The sequence below is a fragment of the Garra rufa genome, chromosome 14, assembly GCF_049309525.1.
Source record: "Garra rufa chromosome 14, GarRuf1.0, whole genome shotgun sequence".
In the NCBI taxonomy this organism is placed as follows: domain Eukaryota; kingdom Metazoa; phylum Chordata; class Actinopteri; order Cypriniformes; family Cyprinidae; genus Garra; species Garra rufa.
In genome coordinates, this window is record NC_133374.1 from 28427592 (window position 1) to 28446971 (window position 19380).

Genomic DNA, 19380 nt, shown 5'->3' on the forward strand with positions numbered 1-19380 from the left:
GTAAAATAATAAGCATTGTATAAAATAATAATTATAATAACAATAAATACTTACAAAAAAAGCCATGGAAAACCATGTATACAATCTTATGCAATTTTTGCTTCTCAAAAAAAAATCTTAAAGATATTGATATTATTTATTATAATATAATATTACTATATTCTACTAAAAAAAAAGATCAAAATACTGATTAAAAAGAGAAAAGAAATGTGAGACTCAAGACTTTCAAACTCAGTTTGTGACTCTTGATGTGAAAGTAAATTAATGTTTTGCTCCTACACTGGAGAAGTCATATGTATATATTTAATAAAAAAATAAAAAAAGTGAGAGGAAGGAACCAAGAATACGCTGCACCTGGTTTTAAAGCTAACAGTCATGTGCAATGTGGTAACTGGAATGGTTACGCACACAGTGTAGCTTAATTTTAGCAGACTTGTTTTCTTTGTGTAAATCCACCCTATGATCATAAACCATGTAAACCTCTCCCTTTACATCCTGAAGTCGCAGCAGTTCACCGAACGAAAACCATCCAGAACATCTCTGCAGTAAATTACAGCCGTTTACTAAGTGTAAAACGTTTAGATGAAGTCGTAAACCAAGCACGAAGAATACATAAAATACATTTCGAACGTACACTTTATCTCACTCTGCCGAGTTAAATAACACTTTCTTGCTGATTTTAAATTATAGCTGTCCTGTAAAAGTCCCCCTGCCTTTTCAAACATACCATTCCCTGCGTGAAATCACAGATCCATCCACGTGAGACACGTAGTCGCTGTCTGTGCCGTTGTCGTAGCACTCGTTCTGCAGGTAAGGGGAGCCGTTGTGTAGCGGCGGCCCACTGGGGTTCACGCTATGATGGTTGTGGTGGTCAGAGTAATACGTGCCTTCTCTCTGAAGGCTGAGATTGTCCTCCCAGCCATCTATGTCTTTGTGGTCATTGGGATAATCGGGATAGATAATGTCTCCGTCGGGTTTAGGCTTCAAGTCTTGGCTGCCGTTGCCCGAGTCGTCTCCATAAACGTCCTGAAGCTCATGGGGTTGAAGGACGTCCAGTTGCGACTCTTTCTGCATGTCGGACGGTCCGATGTATTGTTTGGTGTAGTAGTCTCCTCTGAATGTTCGGCGTTGACGCATGTAGAAAGCCCCTGCTAGTGCCATCAGCAACACCAGGATCAGGATCCCACCGACGGCGCCACCAACGATAGTGCCCAGGCTGCTGTCCGGCGGAGAGGCTTGAGTCGGCGCGGTGAAGTGGGCACGTTGGTTGATGGGAGCTGTGATGGTTAAGCTGGAGTCTGGAAGAATGGGCTTGGTGGTTGTGGTGGTTGGGGCTACAGTGGTCGGTGGCGGCTCTGAGAGGGCGAGATATAGATGAATGTTAAAATAAAGGCAAACGGATATATAACTAAAGACAAGTTGTGAAGAAAATGCATCAATATTAGTATTCTGGTTTGTACTGGTTATCCAGTATTAACAGTGAAACAGTCGGAGTTATATAAAAAAAATGTCCTGGCTCTTTCAGGCTTTATAATGGCAGTAAATGGCTGTTGAGAAGCCCAAAAAAGTGCATCAATCCATCATAAAAAGTACTCCACATGGATCCATGGTTTTATAAAGGCCTTCTAAAGCGAATCAATGCATTTGTGTAAGAAAAATATTCATATTTAAAACTTTATAAACCGTAATCTCTAGCTTTCGCTAACCGTTGTATGCACATTCACAAGAGACTGGCTTTCCAGCGAAATACGTAGGATCCAAAAATGAAAATTACCCCATGATTTACTCATCCTTAAGCAATACTAGATGTATATGGCTTTCTTCTTTCATACAAATATAATTGGAGTTATATTAAAAACTGTCCTGGCTCTTTCAGGCTTTATAAAGGCAGGAAATGGCTGTTGAGATTTTGAAGCCCAAAAAGTGTATCAATCCATCATAAAAAGTACTCCACATGGACCCATGGTATTAATAAAGGCCTTCTAAAGCAAATCAATGCATTTGTGTAAGAAAAATATTCATATTTAAAACTTTATAAACTGTAATCTCTAGCTTTCGCCAACCGTTGTATGCACATTCACAAGAGACTGGCTTTCCAGCGAAATACGTAGGACCCAAAAATGAAAATTACCCCATGATTTACTCATCCTTAAGCAATACTAGATGTATATGGATTTCTTCTTTCAGACGAATATAATTGGAGTTATATTAAAAACTGTCCTGGCTCTTTCAGGCTTTATAAAAGGCAGTAAGTGGCTGTTGAGATTTTGAAGCCCAAAACGTGTATCAATCCATCATAAAAAGTACTCCACATGGATCCAGGGGATTAATAAAGGCCTCCTTAAGCGAATAGATGAGTATGTATAAGAAAAATATCCATATTTAACAAACACATCGATTAAATTCTTAAGGCCTTTATTAACCCCCCGGAGCCATGTGTAGTACTTTTTATGATGGATGGATGCACTTTTTTGGGCTTCAAAATTTCAACAGCCATTCGCTGCCATTACAATGCTTGGATAAGCCAGGACATTTTTTAATATAACTCTGATTATATTCGCCTGAAAGAATAAAGCCATATACATCTAGTATGGCTTGAGGATGAGTAAATCATGGGATAATTTTCATTTTTGGGTCCTACGTCATCCGCTGGAACAGTTTGCAGAAGCTAGAGATTTGGTTTATAAAGTTTTAAATATAGATATTTTTCTTACATGAGTAAATCATGGGATAATTTTCATTTTTGGGTTCTACGTCATCTGCTGAAATTCCACTCTCTTGTGTGCATTGATTCGCTTCAGAAGGCTTTAATTAACCATTATAAAGCTTGGAAGAGCCCGATTTTTTCTTTATATAACTTCGATTATATTCGTCTGAAATAATAAAGCCATATACATCTAGTATGCCTTAAAGGTGAGTAAATCATTTGATAATTTTCATTTTTGGGTCCTATGTCATCCACTGGAATGCCACTCTCTTGTGAATGCGCATACAACAGTTAGCGGAAGCTAGAGATTACGATTTATAAAGTTTTAAATATGGATATTTTTCTTACAAAAACGCATCAATTCGCTTCAGAAGGAGCCATGTGGAGTACTTTTTATGATGAATTGATGCACTTTTTTGAGCTTCAAAATCTCAACACCCATTCACTGCCATTATAAAGCTTGGAAGAGCAGAACTTTATAATCAACAGTAAGAAAGATAGATTTGCTAAAGATTAAATTTAACAATGTAAAAACACTTGCTTTATGACAACAAAATAAATCTAAATGTAAAAACAGGGGAAATGAACATGAATAATTAAATATCCAATAGTGATTGAATCTCTAATATTAAATGACAATTGTTCTCATAAATTTGTCCCAAAATAACCTGAGGAGAAAAAAAATAAATAACAGTCGGCAGATGCTGTGAGCTTCAGGAGAAAATAATGTTTAGAGGCAGGTGGTTACTTAAAGGTTATTATTCAAGATAAAAGGACAGAACCTGCAATGACTAAGAGGAAAAACAAAATCCTGCTGATGTAACAGCAGGTTCAGGCACCAAAGGGCACAATTATATGAATTTGGAGGCTTGTGAAGACACAGTACCAATGAACTAGTCTTCAAGACTGGCACTTAAATCTTTTCAGGGAAATTAAAAAGAGAAAGGATGATAGAAGTATTGCACTTTTGGCTGGTACAAAAGAACTATTTGATGTATCCATTTTCTGCATGGGACATCAACTGAGGATGACTTTAATTTGAAGAGAGTCATTCTAAACTTCTCCAAGGAACAGGAGCTAAGTTCCTGATTTTCCCTATATCATTTAGTTTTTCTCTATCCTTCTGTCATCCGTGTTTGTGCACTACGAAAGTCCAAAAGCTGCCACAATATTTAGATTATGATTTAACCACAGAGCTACATAATAAAGATTCCTCATGTTTTGCAGCCTGAGGAAGAGCCAAATATGTGGTAAAAAGCACAGTGGCAAAGAGCTGATTGAATTAAAACTGCTCAGAGTTTGGTCCAACTTTATTTACGTCATAGCAGAAACCTCCCAGGCCAAGTGTGGACAGTTTGGCACGTTCAGCAAGCTTTCAGGAAGAGCTTCTGCTAACAGTATTTTCAACAAGAGATTCAGGAATTCACGTATTCAGTAACAGGAAATACAGACTCAATGATACAACACAAATGTCAAACACAAGAACACATCCTGTGAGTTTCGTCAGATTCTTCCAGGCTGTTTCAAAATTTGCCAGAATGCTGAAACAAGTTTAGTGAACAAAGTAAATCTAAATCTATGAGAAAATAGAAGTTTGCATCACCCTAGTTTCCTCAACAAAAAGCCAATAGTATTTTTAAATTGGGCTTTGGATGATTTCAGAAAATGAGTTCTGTGTCTAACAAAAGTTCATGATTCTTACATGTTTTGTTCAAGATAAACTCCACAAATGAACACAGCTTTTAATAAATAGTTTGGTGTGATGACAATTAATGTCCCAAAAAACCTCTGTAGTCCCATTTAACTACTTTTTAGCAAGTGCCATTAAAGGGAACCCCAGGTATTAAGACTTGTATGGCTTAATATAACGAAGAATTTTTTTTTTTTTTTATTGAAATATATAATAGAAAACTCATGAAAGATTTACGTTATTTTAAAAATCCACATCGTTTTATACATATTTTGGACTATAGGGGACGCCATTATTTTAGTGATGCAAAATGATTGCACTTGGTGAGCTACTGGCGCTATCTGTTATTTTTACCGCAACCCAACTCTGAATAAGCCACTCGGAAAATAAAATACAGATACAATGCCACATTGTGCGCTTTTTAATTGTAATTTTCAGTTGAAGGGCAACAAGAGAAGCGATGTAAGTCTTCACTGGTTTCCTAACGATAAGAAGAGAAGAAAAGAATGGGAAGACGCCTGTGGACAGATAAAACTTTCTAAAGACCCGCGTCTTTGTTCTCTCCACTTCAGCCCTGATTCCTTTGAGACTTTTAGTAAACACAGCTACTGAAAGAGCTTACAAACGACAGAGACAAGAAACGCCAGATGCCATCCTGGGAGGATGTAAACATGTTGATGCTTGTCGTGATGCCGCGGCCACTGTAGGAGTTTGTCTGTGCGGATTCCACTCAATATCCGGAGGCGTTTAGACACCTTTTGGGAAAAATCAATGGTACAGCATTTGGTTCAAGCCTACAATTATATCCATCGCCAACGGTAAGTTTTTTTAGTAGCTGTGGTCATCGTATCAGTATTTTATTGTCCGAGTTTAGGTAGTGCCAGCAGCTCACCGAGTGCAACCATTTCACATCAATGAAATAATGGTGCCCCCCATAGTCCAAAATATGTATAAAACAATGAGAATTTTTTAATTTACAGTTACATAAATCTCTCATGGGTTTTCTTAGCATAATTTACATTATATTAAGCTATAGAAGTCCTACTAGTTAATACCCAGTGTTCCCTTTAAAGACAAGTAAAAGCTTTAAAAAATCTTTAAAAAAAATAATGAGTGGGGTAATATTGATGTGTTTTGTGTTGCAGAATAAAATGTGTAAATAGTTTGTGTTAACAACAGACCTTCTTTACATATTACATATTCAAAAACCCAATGGAATCCAAAGTCCAAAAATGTTTGTTTTCGCATTTTAGGACTCTTAGGATTCCTGCAGCACTCTATAATTCAATTAAATCATAAATGGTTTATTTATTCAGGACATTCGTTTGTTAAAGGAGAAGTTCACTTCCAGAACAAAAAATAAACCCTCTTGTCATCTAAGATGTTCGTGACTCTCTTTCGTTAGTCATAAAAGAAATCATGTTTTTTGGGGAACACATTTCAGGATTTCTCTCCATATAGTGGACTTCTATGGTGCCCTGAGTTTGAACTTCCAAAATGCAGTTTCAATGCAGCTTTAAAGAGCTCTAAACGATCCCAGCTGAGGAAGAACGGTATTATCTAGTGACAAACACTTGTCTTGTCTTGCTCTGCCTGAAGTTTGTTTTTTGTCGAAAAACTCCCATCTAATTTTCTCCCTCAACTTCATAATCGTCCTACATCACTGTTTTACAATTTTTTAAAAGAGTGTTTTATCTTCTTTGAATGTTCACTTGTTCAGAGTTTTTTAACCTACCCTAATTGTTTTGAACCAGAGATGCACAGACTACTCAAGAGGTTAGAACCTCAGGTTAAAAAGTACATAAATTGTAAAATAAAGAATTGCCAATCATTTGGCTAGATGAGACCCTTCTTCCTTGGCTGAGATTATTTACAGCCACCATAGAAGTCCACTATGTGGAGAAAAAATCCTGAAATGTTTTCCTCAAAAAACATAATTTCTTTATGACTGAAGAAAGAAAGACATGAACAGCTTGGATGACATGGAGGTGAGTACATTATCTGTAAATTTTTGTTCTGGAAGTGAACTTCTCCTTTACCTCAGCAACAAGTTAACAGCAAACTCAATATCAGTTGAGCCAATTCTCTAGTGCACCATGGAGAACTATAGAGAGCTTGCTGCCTATATAATGTTCTATGTCAGTTATGAGGTTCTAAGGTAAAAAAGTGTGTTTAAACATTGTAATTTTTATCCAGCTTCACAGAGTCACCAACGTTTTTCTGACAAATGCCTCACTTGAGTAAATGACTGTGTGGGTAAGTATGAATGGTGTCTCTTTCAAGAAAGTAGATAGAATGTCAGGACATAATTTATCACCCAGTGATCCTCCCTCAAACTTCATCCCCCCATTGAGAAAACATCATCACTGTTATCTGTGGACCTGAAAGGTTACAAGAAACTCACCTTGTACCATGAAGTGTACATCCTTAAAGTTCTGCCCAACATCATTCTGAACTTCACACCTGTATTGTCCAGAGTCGCTCGGCTCTAAAGGACGAGTAAACACCAGGCTGCCATTAGATATGTCCACACCTGCAGGCATTGGGGCGTCCAGTCTGGGGAGTGACAAAAGACATGATTATCAGTCTAGAGCTTGTTGACAAGTTTTGCAGCAGAAAACCACCCTGAAGAAATTCCCTGAAGCTCTTGAAGTTCACTATTGATCTGACATGTCCAATAAGATTGGAAGTAGCAAACTTTAGTTTAGATGACTGTACAGACCTGGTCCAGAGGTAGAAAGCAGCAGGTGGGTTGGCAGTGGCTCTACAGTCCAGCTGTACATTTTTTTGTCCCATGTACCACACGTCTTGCTGGCCCGTCACCATAACATCTGGAGGAACTGTAACATAATTTAAATCATTGTTACATGATTTATATATAATCATTGTTGATATATAATCTGAGGGTGCAAAACAATCTAAATACTGAGAAAATCGCCTTTAAAGTTGTCCAAATTAAGTTCTTAGCAATACATATTACTAATCAAAAATTAAGTTTTGATATGTTTACGGTAGGAAATTAACAAAATATCTTCATTGAACATGATGTTTACTTAATATCCTACAAATTTTTGGTATAAAAGAAAAATTGATAATTTTAACAAATACTGTGTATTTTTGGCTATTGCTAGAAATATACTTGTGCTACTTAAGACGGATTTTGTGGTCCAGGGTCACAAATGGTGGTTGTCATAAAAATGTATTACAATTCAAAGACTGATTCTTGGGATTTAAGAAATAGTATTGATTCATCAAAATGAATACTGATTAAAATCGAGTAATGGATATTGTCATCTCAGTGCTAATATTTTGTTAAACGTCTACGCTGTTCTTTTCTATACAAAGAAAATGAAACAACACTGACAAAAAGCCACCTCTGAAGTTGTGTACTGTATTTCAATTATTCTCAACCCATATGATAGCTTTGTAAAAGATTTAAATTATTCTCATTGTGTGCTCCATGACTGAGAAAGTCATACAGGTTTGGAACAACAAAGTTGACTAAATGATGGCAGAATTAATTTGTTTTTGGGTGAACTATCCTTTTAATCCACATAAATACTACTTTGGAAATTGACTTAACGTAGTCCTCAGTAATTTTTTTCCTCGGCAATAAAACTCTTATATTATTCTAATAAGACATTAAAATTGAGCACAAAAACCATTCTCACGCTTTGGATGCGAGTCCCAGAAACAGCAAGGGGAGATGTGATTGGCTAACTCAATTACACAGAAACCTCAGGATACTGAGGCTTAGCTGTGGCTGAGAAAATAAACCGACGTGTGATATGGAGAGAAGATTCAGGAGTGAAACAGAGAGCCTTGAGATTCAACCCCAGCAGTCTATATAACAACAACACGATCAAATTCTCACCAACATGGCTAGTGTTTTACTTTCTTATTGAACAATGCAAACACAAATCTGTGTGTAAACCTGAGATTTAGTAAAAAATCTATTTTATAATTTTAAAACTTAAAATGAATTTGCTTGAACAGCATGAAGTCAAAAGTTTACATACACCTTGAGGAATGTGCAAAATGTTAATTATTTTACCAAAATAAGAGGGATCATTATATTTAAGTACTGACCTGAGTAAGATATTTCACATAAAAGACCTTTACATACGCTTGATTCTTAATACTGTGTTGTTACCTGAATGATCCCACATCTAATTTTTTTTGTGATAGATGTTCATGAGTCACTTGTTTGTCCTGAACCATTAAACTGCCCACTATTCTTCAAAAAAATACTTCAGGTTCCACAAATTCTTGGTTTTTCAGCATTTTTGTGTATTTGAACCCTTTCCAACAATGATTGTATGATTTTGAGATCCATCTTTTCACACTGAGAACAAATAAGGACTCACATGCGACTATTACAGAAGGTTTAAACGCTCACTGATGCTCCAAAAAACCCCCGATGCATTAAGAGCCAGGGGTGTAAACTTTTGAACGAAATGAGGATGTGCACATTTTTCAAATTTTGCCTAGATATCCTATTTTTGTAATTTAGTACTGCCCTTCAGAAGCTACAGAAGATACTTACATGTTCCTCAGAAGACAAAATAAGTTAAATTTACCCTGATCTGAAAAGTTTTTACTCCCCGGCTCCTATCGTTCTAGCGACCTATAAAGTGGAAATACACTTTTTTACAGTGTTTGCATGGCCAGCTTTGTCTATGATAAAACCATTAGTATTAATACATGCATGAGGTTGTAAAGCTCAAAAGTAGTTTTCTCACTTTTAAACACTTTAGAAGGCAATGTGTGATTTATTGAGCACTAAAGCCTCCTTCTGTCAGTATGAACTCCCCCACTTGTATTTCCGCTCCTGTTGCTGCCCTTGCTGCGCTCAGATCAATATTTCATAAAGCACCTCCATTAAGCAGCGCAACGTTCAAACAGACAGCAGCCAAACAGTTCAAGATGCCAAAGAGAAGCACACTGAGGATTAAGATGTTAAAATTACTCCTAAATTGACATCTTGTGAGTTTGAAAGTGGCAAAAGTGAGCGATTAGCGCTCCTTCTGTCTTACAGGAAACCCATGGAGATCTTGAAATACAAAACAGGAGTAAAGATCTTCTACAGGGAGAGTGTTGATAAAAGCAATTCACACTCACAAAACACATTGAGCCGGTAGGGAATGCGGAAATCTTTGGATAGGGCCGGGTGACGAACAACGCAGCTGAGGGACCGGCCAAACGCATCCCGGGTGGGGGCCCAGAGGTACTGTACTAAAGTGGTGGTAGTGCCTTCAGGCTCCAGCTGAGTGTCGAGTATTGTCCGGCCCGGCAGGTCTGATTCCCAGAAGACCTCCGCTGCTGGACGACCCCTTTCAGCTGTACATGTCGCCACCAGAGTTTCGCCATACCCTTCCGACAGAGCCGGGGAGCCGGGAGACACATAGACCTTTGGCTCCACTGAAGAGAGAAAATGAGAAAGAGATGAAGCAAAAAAACTGAACAATAAACTCAGACAACATGAGCTACTGATATGGAACCTGCAGGATGATATACAACAAGATGAATAAATAAGTAAGGAAAGAAAAAAAAAAACATGTAAAGGGTGGAAACAGGCTTTAGTACACTCAGAATTGATTTATTACTCCAACCCTACAAATTCACATTAAAAATGGATGATCTGAAATTACTGAGTGCTGAGGTAGGAGTACAACAACATCCCAGAGTGCGTCTGAGTGGCTTCTGTCTCTACAGAAAGTGGCATATTAGTGTCTTAATATTATTGAGGGAGTCCGCATGGATTTAAAGAGAACAAAAGGAAAGACACATCGTGTATTACAGCCGAATCAATCATTGTGAAATGTTCAGCTGCCCTAAGCAACAAAACCCTACACCGCTTGAATTAAAACAACTGATTCAATTTCAGCTATTGTTTTTATTTCTGAAATAACGTTAGCAAAGAGACCACTCACCTCAAAGGTTACATTCACACTACAAGCCAGTGTCCAATTTCAATTTTCTGTTCAAATTTTTTTGTGAGGATATTCACATGACCTTATAAATGCGGTCCATATACTACACTACACAGGCATGCATATAAAATCCTAAAATGAATAATTTATTATATGAAAATTAACAAATACATTAAAAATTATATCTTCTTTTATTATTGCATGAAATTAGAAGAACTTCTTACATGAAAGTCTTACATGACAATATCATAATCATGACTTGATCTTTAAAATACTACCACTACCACCGCTACTAGTGCAAATGTATGATTTTTTTTAAACAAATACATTTCTGTTATATTTTATGTAGTATTTTTTTTTATTGACAAATGAGTAAAATAGCACAATTTATCACAGATTTGAATAACTACATATTAAATATATAAAGCTACAATTGTAATTAAATTATAACCCATTGTTGACATAATAATGTATTGATAGGTCCTTCCAGATATTTTCACGTTTGCTACCGTTTTGAAAGAATTCATTTTCTTTTAAACAAAAAATAAAGTAAAAACAGTAATATTGTGAAATACTATAACAATGTAAAGTAACCGTTTTCTATTGTAATAGATTTTAAAATATATTTTATTTCTGTGATGGCAAAGCAAAATTTTCAGTTACTATTACTCCAGTCTTCAGCTTGGAAGCCCGTTTCCGCCACTGAAGAAAGAATAAAAAAAGGTAATTGTGACTTTTATCGACTTTTTTTCTCAGAACTGCATGACATAAACTCGCAATTGCAAGTTATAAAGTCAGAATAGTTAGATATAAACTCACAAATTGGACTTTTTTCTCAGAATTGCATGATATAAACTTGTAATTTTATATCATGCAAAAAGTACTAAAGTCAGATTTTGTGAGATATAAACCCACAATTGCAACATCAACAACACGTAAAAAAAATGAATTGTGAAATTTTAACTAGCAATTGATAAAAAAAAGATCTAACAAAAAAATTCTGTGATATAAACTATATAGCAATCTTTTGTCCCCCTGAGAATTTTTATTCACATTATTATTCACAATTGCGAGTTTATATCTCACAGTTCTGAGACAAAAAGTCCGAATTGCAAACTTTGTTTATATCTTGCAATTCTGATAAAAGTTCTTGCAATTTTGACTTTTTTTTTTTTTTTTTTACAAACTTACAATTCTAATAAAAATAATTGAATGATTTAAACTCGCAATTGCCAGAAAAAAAGTCAGAATTGCGAGTTTGTAATTCTGAGAAGTTCTGAAGAAAAAAAAAGTGATATAAACTCACAATTCTGAGAAAATATAAATCTTTTGTCTCACTCAGAATTTGACATTATTTGTCACACAATTCTGAGAAAAAAAAATCAGAATTATGAACTGCATAATTCTGGCTTTTTTTCCTCGCAATTGCATGTTTCTATCACACAATTCTGACCAAATTTCTATATATTTTTTTTTTTTTTTTTTACAAACTCTCAATTGATAATTTTTTTTTTTTTTTTTTTGCAACTGGAAGTTTATATTTTCAGACTGACACATTTTTGACTTTTTTTTATAAACTCGCAATTTTGAGAAAAAAAAACGGCATTTTTTTTTTCTCAGAATTGCATGGTATAAACTTGTAATTTCTAGGAATACAGTCAAAATTTGCGGGTTATAAACCAGCAATTACAAGAAAAAAAAAGTCAGAATTGCAAGATTTAACCTTGCAATCGCAAGAAAAAAGTCCAAATTGTGAGATACAAACTCACAATTCTGAGAATTTCTAAAAAAAAATGTGTGATATAAACTTGCAATTCTGAGAAAATATCAATCTTTTTTCCCCCTTCAAAATTTGACTTTTTTCCTTGCAATTACAAGTTTATATCTCAGAATTCTTAATTTTTTTTCTTAATTCTTAATTTTGACTTTTTTTTTTAAACTCACAATTCTGAGAAAAAAGTTCGCAATTCTGTCTTGCAATTGTGAGAAAAACTCAGTTCATATCTCACAATTCTGAGAAAAATCTCTGAATTGCGAGCTGCACAATTCTGACTTTTCTTTCTCGCTATTTTGAGTTTATATCTTGCAATTCTGACCAAATTGCGTGATATAAACTCGTAATTACAAGAGAAAAAAAAAGTCAGAATTTGCAGCATATAAACTCGCAAAAAAACCTGAGAAATTCTGAGTAAAAAAACTCAGAATTGTGAGATATAGTTATAATGTCCAATTCTGAGTGGGAAAAAGACTTATATTTTCTCGGAATTGCAAGTTTTATATCTTACAATTCTGACTTAATAACTCACAGCTGTGTGTTATAAAGTCAGAAATGTGAGATTAAAAAGTTGCAGTTACCTCTTTTTTTACTTTATTCAGCAGCGAAAACAGGCTTCCATACTTCAGTGTCACAAGATCCTTCAGAAATCATTCTAACAAGCAGTGTTGTTTTTGACAACCATCTTAGATTTAATCTCAGTCTTTTGGACTAAAATGCTTATTAGTTTTAGTCAAATTTTAGTCACTTCTATATGTGATAGTTTTAGTCCAATTTTAGTCGACGAAAAGTCAAAAAGGTTTTAGTCTAGTTTTAGTCAAAAAAAGGGGAAAAAGTAGTCTTTTAACAAATTAATGTAGGTCAGTAAGTATTTTGCTGTTGGGTAGTGTCACTTATAAGTTGTGAAAATAGCAGCTCTATAGTTCAACACATTGCGAGCTTCCGGATGGACTATTTTCACCAATAATTACAATAATGAAGGAATGGTTTTAGACATAAAAGACATATATTTGAAATGCACCCATAGGTCCTCTCGCCGTTTGCGACCACCCTGTGTGCAAACTGCCGCCATCATGGTTAATCGTCTGTCTGTCTGAGTGACAACAATGTGACGTGTTGAGCACGTTGTGCGCTGCACGCCAGGTGGTGGGCGTAACCAAACAAGGATGGAATGCTAAAACGGCTTGCCATACTAGTATGGCAAAGAGTATTTAATTCTAAAACGGCTTGCCATAGCGGCAGATACTTTTTAGGTTTTAATTGGCATGCACAATAAGCAGAAATGTCGTGCATTTTAAACGTCTGCCGGACCACCCACTAACATTTTCGTCTATTCTCGTCTCGTCAGCGAAAACTCACACACGTCTCGTCATGTTTTAGTCATCAAAGAGCCATTTTTACCTCGCCATCGTCTCGTTATCGTCATGAAAAAAAGTGGCGTCAACGAAATGATTTCGTCATCGTCATCGTTGACGAAAACAACACTGCTAACAAGAAACATTACTTATTATCCAACCTAAAAACAATTGGGCTGCTTAATATTTTTGTGTAAATCGACATATATTCTTTTCAGGATTCTTTGATTAATAGAAAGTTCAAAAGAACCTATTTTATTTGAAACAGAAATCTTTTGTAACATTACAAATGTCCTTAATGTCACTTTTGATCAATTTAATGCACCCCTAATTTCTTTCAGATCTAGTAGTGTATTGCTTAACACTAGCAAAGGTCAAAACTAATATTTGGGCCTTAGAGGCTGCATTCACAGTTCACTGTTAATAAAATCGTATCAATACTATTTAAATTTGTCCTTTTCCCTCTTTCCTTTCTCCATCACTCTCTCTAGAGAATTGCAACAGCTGCGCTCTTAAGAAACAGTTTTGCCATGTGGGCCAGGAACGTCAACTTAATCCTACACGCAAGGCCGTCTGCTCCACACACCTGTTCTACTCTGTTTACAGCCTGCTCCTATATACGAGAAATCTAAATAACCCCAGGGACCCCTAATGCCAAAAATAGCCCCGCGGCACCTGAATGGTGGGGACCCACAGTGTATCACAGAGCGCTGACATCCGAATGCCAAAATAAGACCCACCCTGCATTCATCTAACCTGAACTTCATGCCATCTGCATCACACTGGAGCTCTGCTGACTCAGAGTTTGCAGGGGCATCTTGGCAACTCATTCACACCCAACCCTCCTGATAGAAGACAGGGAATGAGAGCTAGTTGATCTGATGTGCAGGTTGTGGGTGGGCGAAAGCCCTAGAGAGGGTCAGAGTATTGATTTATCATCAAACGGGGCAAGAAATAGGGCTGGGTCACACAAATCCTGCTCTGGGTTGCAATCCAAGGCTATCGCCAAAACCACAGTTCCCCAAACAATTTTTGTCATTATAATGGACTCCAAGTGAAAGCAAAGTAATTATGTTAAAAAAGGGAAGAGAATGAATTGTGGGTACAAATTATACCGCTTAGCTTGCGTGCCGCATCTGATGTGTTTTATTGTAAAAATTCACACGGCCATTGAGAATTCCTCCGATGATTCATCATTGTTAAATTTGCAGGAATAGGGATGGTGGCTTCGAGCTTGTGTGCAAAAAACACACAAACTCGAAGCAGCTGATGGGCCAGTGGCTTTTATAGTTTTAGAGGTTTAGGGAGTAAATTTCTCCCTTTTCTGTGAAAATGCCAAGGACTAATAGGGCTTCGCCTTAACGTCTAAATCAGTAATGGAATTTCAGACCGGATCGATAAAATTCTGATGTTTTACCACTTATAATAAAGAAAAAAAATTTGATTTAGTTTGACTGGGAATGCAGGAAATAAACAACTAAAATGGCGCCCCGCAAAACAGAATAGAAGGAATGTGCTATGATGCCAGTGTGTGACAGATATTTTTGTCATCTCTGTAGCGTCTGACAACACTTCATTTCACTCGAGCAGAAAAGGGGCTCTGTGAAGGGTGTTTCCAGTCCTTTCTATAATTACAATCTACAAAAATAAGCCATTCCAACTGAAGTTTCAAAATCACTTCGCTATAATACTAGTCTTGTTTTCAATAGAGGATTTTTGGAATGTTAGTTAATCACATTTAAGTGCCTTGCATAAATAAATGCATTAATAAAACCATAAATAAATAAACAAATGTGTTAGAATAGAAAAATAAATACTCAGAATTTGCAGGATATAAACTTGCCATTGTATGAAAAAAAAACTCAGAATTGCAAAATTTCAAGACAAAAAGTCAGAACTGCAAGATACAAATTTACAATTCTGACTTTTTCTTTCTTACCATTGCGAGTTTATATCTCAGAATTCATTTTTTTTTCTCTCAGAATTGTGAGGTATAAATTTGCAAATTGCAAGTTATAATGTCCTGTTCTGATGGGGAAAAATACTAATATTTTCTCAGAATTTTAAGATACAAACTCGCAATTCTGAGAAAATATCAGTCTTTTTTCCCCCCTCAGAAGTCAGTGCTCCCCATTTTTTTTGTGTGTGTAAATCAACATATATTCTTTTTTTAGGATTCTTTGATGAATAGAGTTTCAAAAGAACCTCTTCTGTTTGAAAAATAATTATTTTGTAACATTACAAATGTCTTTAATGTCACTCTTTGAATGATAAAATAAATAAAAGGATGAATGAATGAATGAATGAATGAATGAATGAATATATAAATAAATAAATATTTTTATCTATGATTTATTATTGTTAATGTTTGCGTAAAAAACAAACAAATCTGGGTAAAATAAATAAATGTATAAATAATAATAATAATGATATAGGGTTTTCTGTATTTGTAAATAAATAATAATATGATGCATACTAATTTTTATTTACTATTATTATATCTATATATTGCAATAGTACAAAAAGTACAATTTCTTTCAACAAAAACATTTCATATGACATCAGTTTCAAATCTCTTAGCAAGAACCCATGAATACAAACATGAATTCTTCTAAACATTAAAATAGCAATAGATGCTTTTTACACTAAGTGCAAATAGCAGTATATATATTTACACTATGTAAAAATAGTATTTTCTTTGCAATAATATTAGTTAGGTTCTATATATACTACTTTGTGCAAGTGGGAGATATTTACATATCAGTATTATAGTACATTATATAAAACAGTATGCACCAATAATGTATTGAGTGTAAATTATCACCTTTATTAAAATGATTAAATGGATGCCGCCTTATTGGGACAACAAAGCCCTCTTTACACCTACCCCAACCTTAACCGATAAACACTCGTGAGGCACTTATTTTCCATTTTTCGATTATTTCCTTGATTTTATTGCAAAAAAATACCTTTCTGATCTGATATGATGTGAAAAGAAAGAAGAACGAGTTTGGCAACAGGTGGATTCGAACTCGGGTCGTTCGCGTCAAAAAAGTCACCGCTACACGCTTTCCCGTTCATGGACAGAAGTTTGTGTAAACAGCATCTGCCAACAAGGTGGGCTATTTGCACTTAGTGTAAATAAACACTCTGTAAAAATGTATGGCCCAACAACTATACATACAAAATGATTCGCCTCAAAGAATTCACAGTTATATGGTTATATAATGTAAGAACTGTTCACAAAGATATACTCACCCATAATGTCCACAGTTGTGGATGCTTGCATGTTTCCAAGTTGGAAGGTGACCACTTTACAAGTGTAGGTCCCAATGTCTGCAAATCCCACGCCTTGCAGGACAATGGACACATCGTGCACTGAGGGCTTGATGAAGTGCACACGTTTGTTGTACTCGTCAGCTACGGAGGTCCCGTATTGGGGGTTGAAGACGGCTAAAGTGACGGTGCCGGAGGGCAGCCGCCGTTCCCAGGAACTCTGGGTCAGACTGAGGTTTGTGCTGACCTCCACCCTGCAGGTTAAAGTAACGTTTTTCCCCAGCACTGCAGTCACCTGCTCAGGAACCACAACCTTGTTGGCCCACACACCTGGAGAGATACAGATCAGATCATCAGGAATAATGATACAGGAAATAGATTAACGGTTGTCAAGTTTCCATTCAACATTCTAAAGAAGATTCCAAAAGGTGGGTTTGGAGCAATGCACCAGAAGAACCATTTTTGGTTCCTCAAAGAACCTTCTTAAAAGAACCATTTTTTTGGTGTGAAGAACATTTTAATCATCTAAAGAACTTTTTTCTACTAATACAAAAGGCATGTTATTTTTTATTTAGTACTGACCTGAATACGATATTTCACATAAAAGATATTTACATATAGTTCACAAGAGAAAATAATAGTTGAATTTGTAAAACTGACCCTGTTCAAATTTTTACATACACTTGATTCCTAATACTTTGTTGTTACTTGAATGATCCAGTGTTTTTTTGTTTGTTTTGTTTAGTGATAGTTGTTCATGAGTCCCTTGTTTGTCCTGAATAGTTTACTGCCTGCTGTTCTTCAGAAAAATCCTTTAGGTCCCACAAACTCTGTGTTTTTTAGCATTTTTGTGTCTTTGAATCCTTTCCAATAATGACTGTATGATTTTGAGATCCATCTTTTCACACTGAGGACAACTGAGGGACTCATATGAAACTATTACAGAAGGTTTGCTCACTGATGCTTCAGAAGAATTTGAAGATCAGAGTAAATTTAACTTATTTTATCTTCTTGGAAACAAGTATTTTCTGTAGCTTCAAAAGTTTTCACCCCCGGCTCTTAATGCATAGTTTTTCCTTCTGGAGCATCAGTGAGCGTTTGAACCTTCTGTAATAGTCTATATGAGTCCCTTAGTGGCCCTCAGTGTGAAAAATGAATCTCAAAATCATACAGTCATTGTTGGAAAGGATTCAAATACACAAAAATGATGAAAAACCAAAGAATTTGTGGGACCTGAAGGATTTTCTGAAGAACAGCAGACAGTTTAACTGTTCAGGACAAACAAGGGACTCGTGAACAGCTATCACTAAACAAAAAAGCTGTGGATCATTCAGGTAACAAGACAGTATTAAGAATCAAGCGTATGTAAACTTTTGAACAGGGTCATTTTTATAAATTCAACTATTATTTTTTCTCTTATGTGAAATATCTTATGCATTTGGTATGATTCCTCTTATTTTGGTAAAATAATTAACATTTTGCAGATTCTGCAAGGTGTACGTAAACTTTTGACTTCAACTGTAGCTGAGAGAAAAGCTCCTTAACTATAAATTGTTACTGTGAATCAGTTTAAAACGTTATATCCCTAGTGAAAAGAAAACAGCTAAAACTAGTTGGCTAGTTTTAGCTGGTCATAGCTGGTCAGAAGGCTGGCTTTAGAGGGGTTCTGGACACTTTTCCAGCCTAGTCAGACTGGGAGACTAGCTAAAACCAGCTACTTCCATCTTAAACCAGCTAAGACCAGCCAACCAGCCAAAGCTGTTTTTAGCTGTTTTTAGTTCAGCAGGGATGCTCTTAACCAGTTCCATCTGTCAATTCTTGCTGACATCACTTCCATCAGGAGAACCCTTGAAAGGTCATAACTGAAGTACAGTAGTGGGAGATCGCGTAAGGCAGATAATGAGGGCTCGTGTTTTCCCCAGCCTTAATTACGCCCCATGCGGGAGGCCTTCTTTCTCAACTGCAGCAGGCTGAGAGTGCTGTGCCACACAGCCCGTGCTTCACATCCATAATGAGCACCATACAGACCCCCGCGTCACACTGCGGGACGCTCCGACTGTCCTCTCTGTTAACTGTCTGAGCACCTTGCCTAATAAATCCGCTGGAACAAGATGAAAAACACCAACAGGCAATTTAGGAGTTTTTTACTGTTTAATAGGTCTCTTTAATCTGCGCCTGTGCCCTTTGCATGTTTATTTGAACATACTGGAGGTATTTGCTGATTCATGTAAACATGATATTCTGGCGAGCTGGCAGTTAAGACAATGGAAGAGAATGATTGAAAAAAGGTATTGGGAAGAGAAAGAGAACAGACAGGGTCCATAAGGGGTCCCATCAAAGACACAATGATGTTAAACTCAAGAATTTTGACAGTTTTAAAGCTATTAAGTTGGAAAAATTATCATTTTTCTTCTTCTTATTTGGGAAAACAGCAAAAATATTCTTGCTTCATACTGTACTGTGCATGTTTTATTTATGTTGAAATTAAATACCTCTACATCCTTTTACAAAAAAGTGTATATATGCTATCCCACAAAATAATATTTTATAAATATATAGAAATATAATTGCTATTTAAAAAAAAAAGTTTTTTACTTCAGTACATTAAAAAAATGTAATTTATTCCTGTGATGCAAAGCATTTTC

At 35.9% G+C, this 19380-nt stretch overlaps 1 protein-coding gene across 1 annotated transcript in view; it reads right to left on the bottom strand.

Annotated features, from left to right (window-relative positions):
* Positions 1-502: 502 nt before the first annotated feature.
* Positions 503-19380, bottom strand: part of nectin3a (nectin cell adhesion molecule 3a) — a 50296-nt gene continuing 31418 nt past the window's right edge. Inside the window, exons 2-6 of the mRNA XM_073818498.1 lie at positions 16718-17065; positions 9519-9818; positions 7120-7237; positions 6802-6953; positions 503-1355 (exon numbers count right to left, since the gene is read on the bottom strand). Of these exons, the coding sequence (XP_073674599.1) occupies positions 718-1355; positions 6802-6953; positions 7120-7237; positions 9519-9818; positions 16718-17065 (1556 nt within the window). The 3' untranslated portion in view covers positions 503-717. The remainder of the gene's footprint in view (positions 1356-6801; positions 6954-7119; positions 7238-9518; positions 9819-16717; positions 17066-19380) is intronic.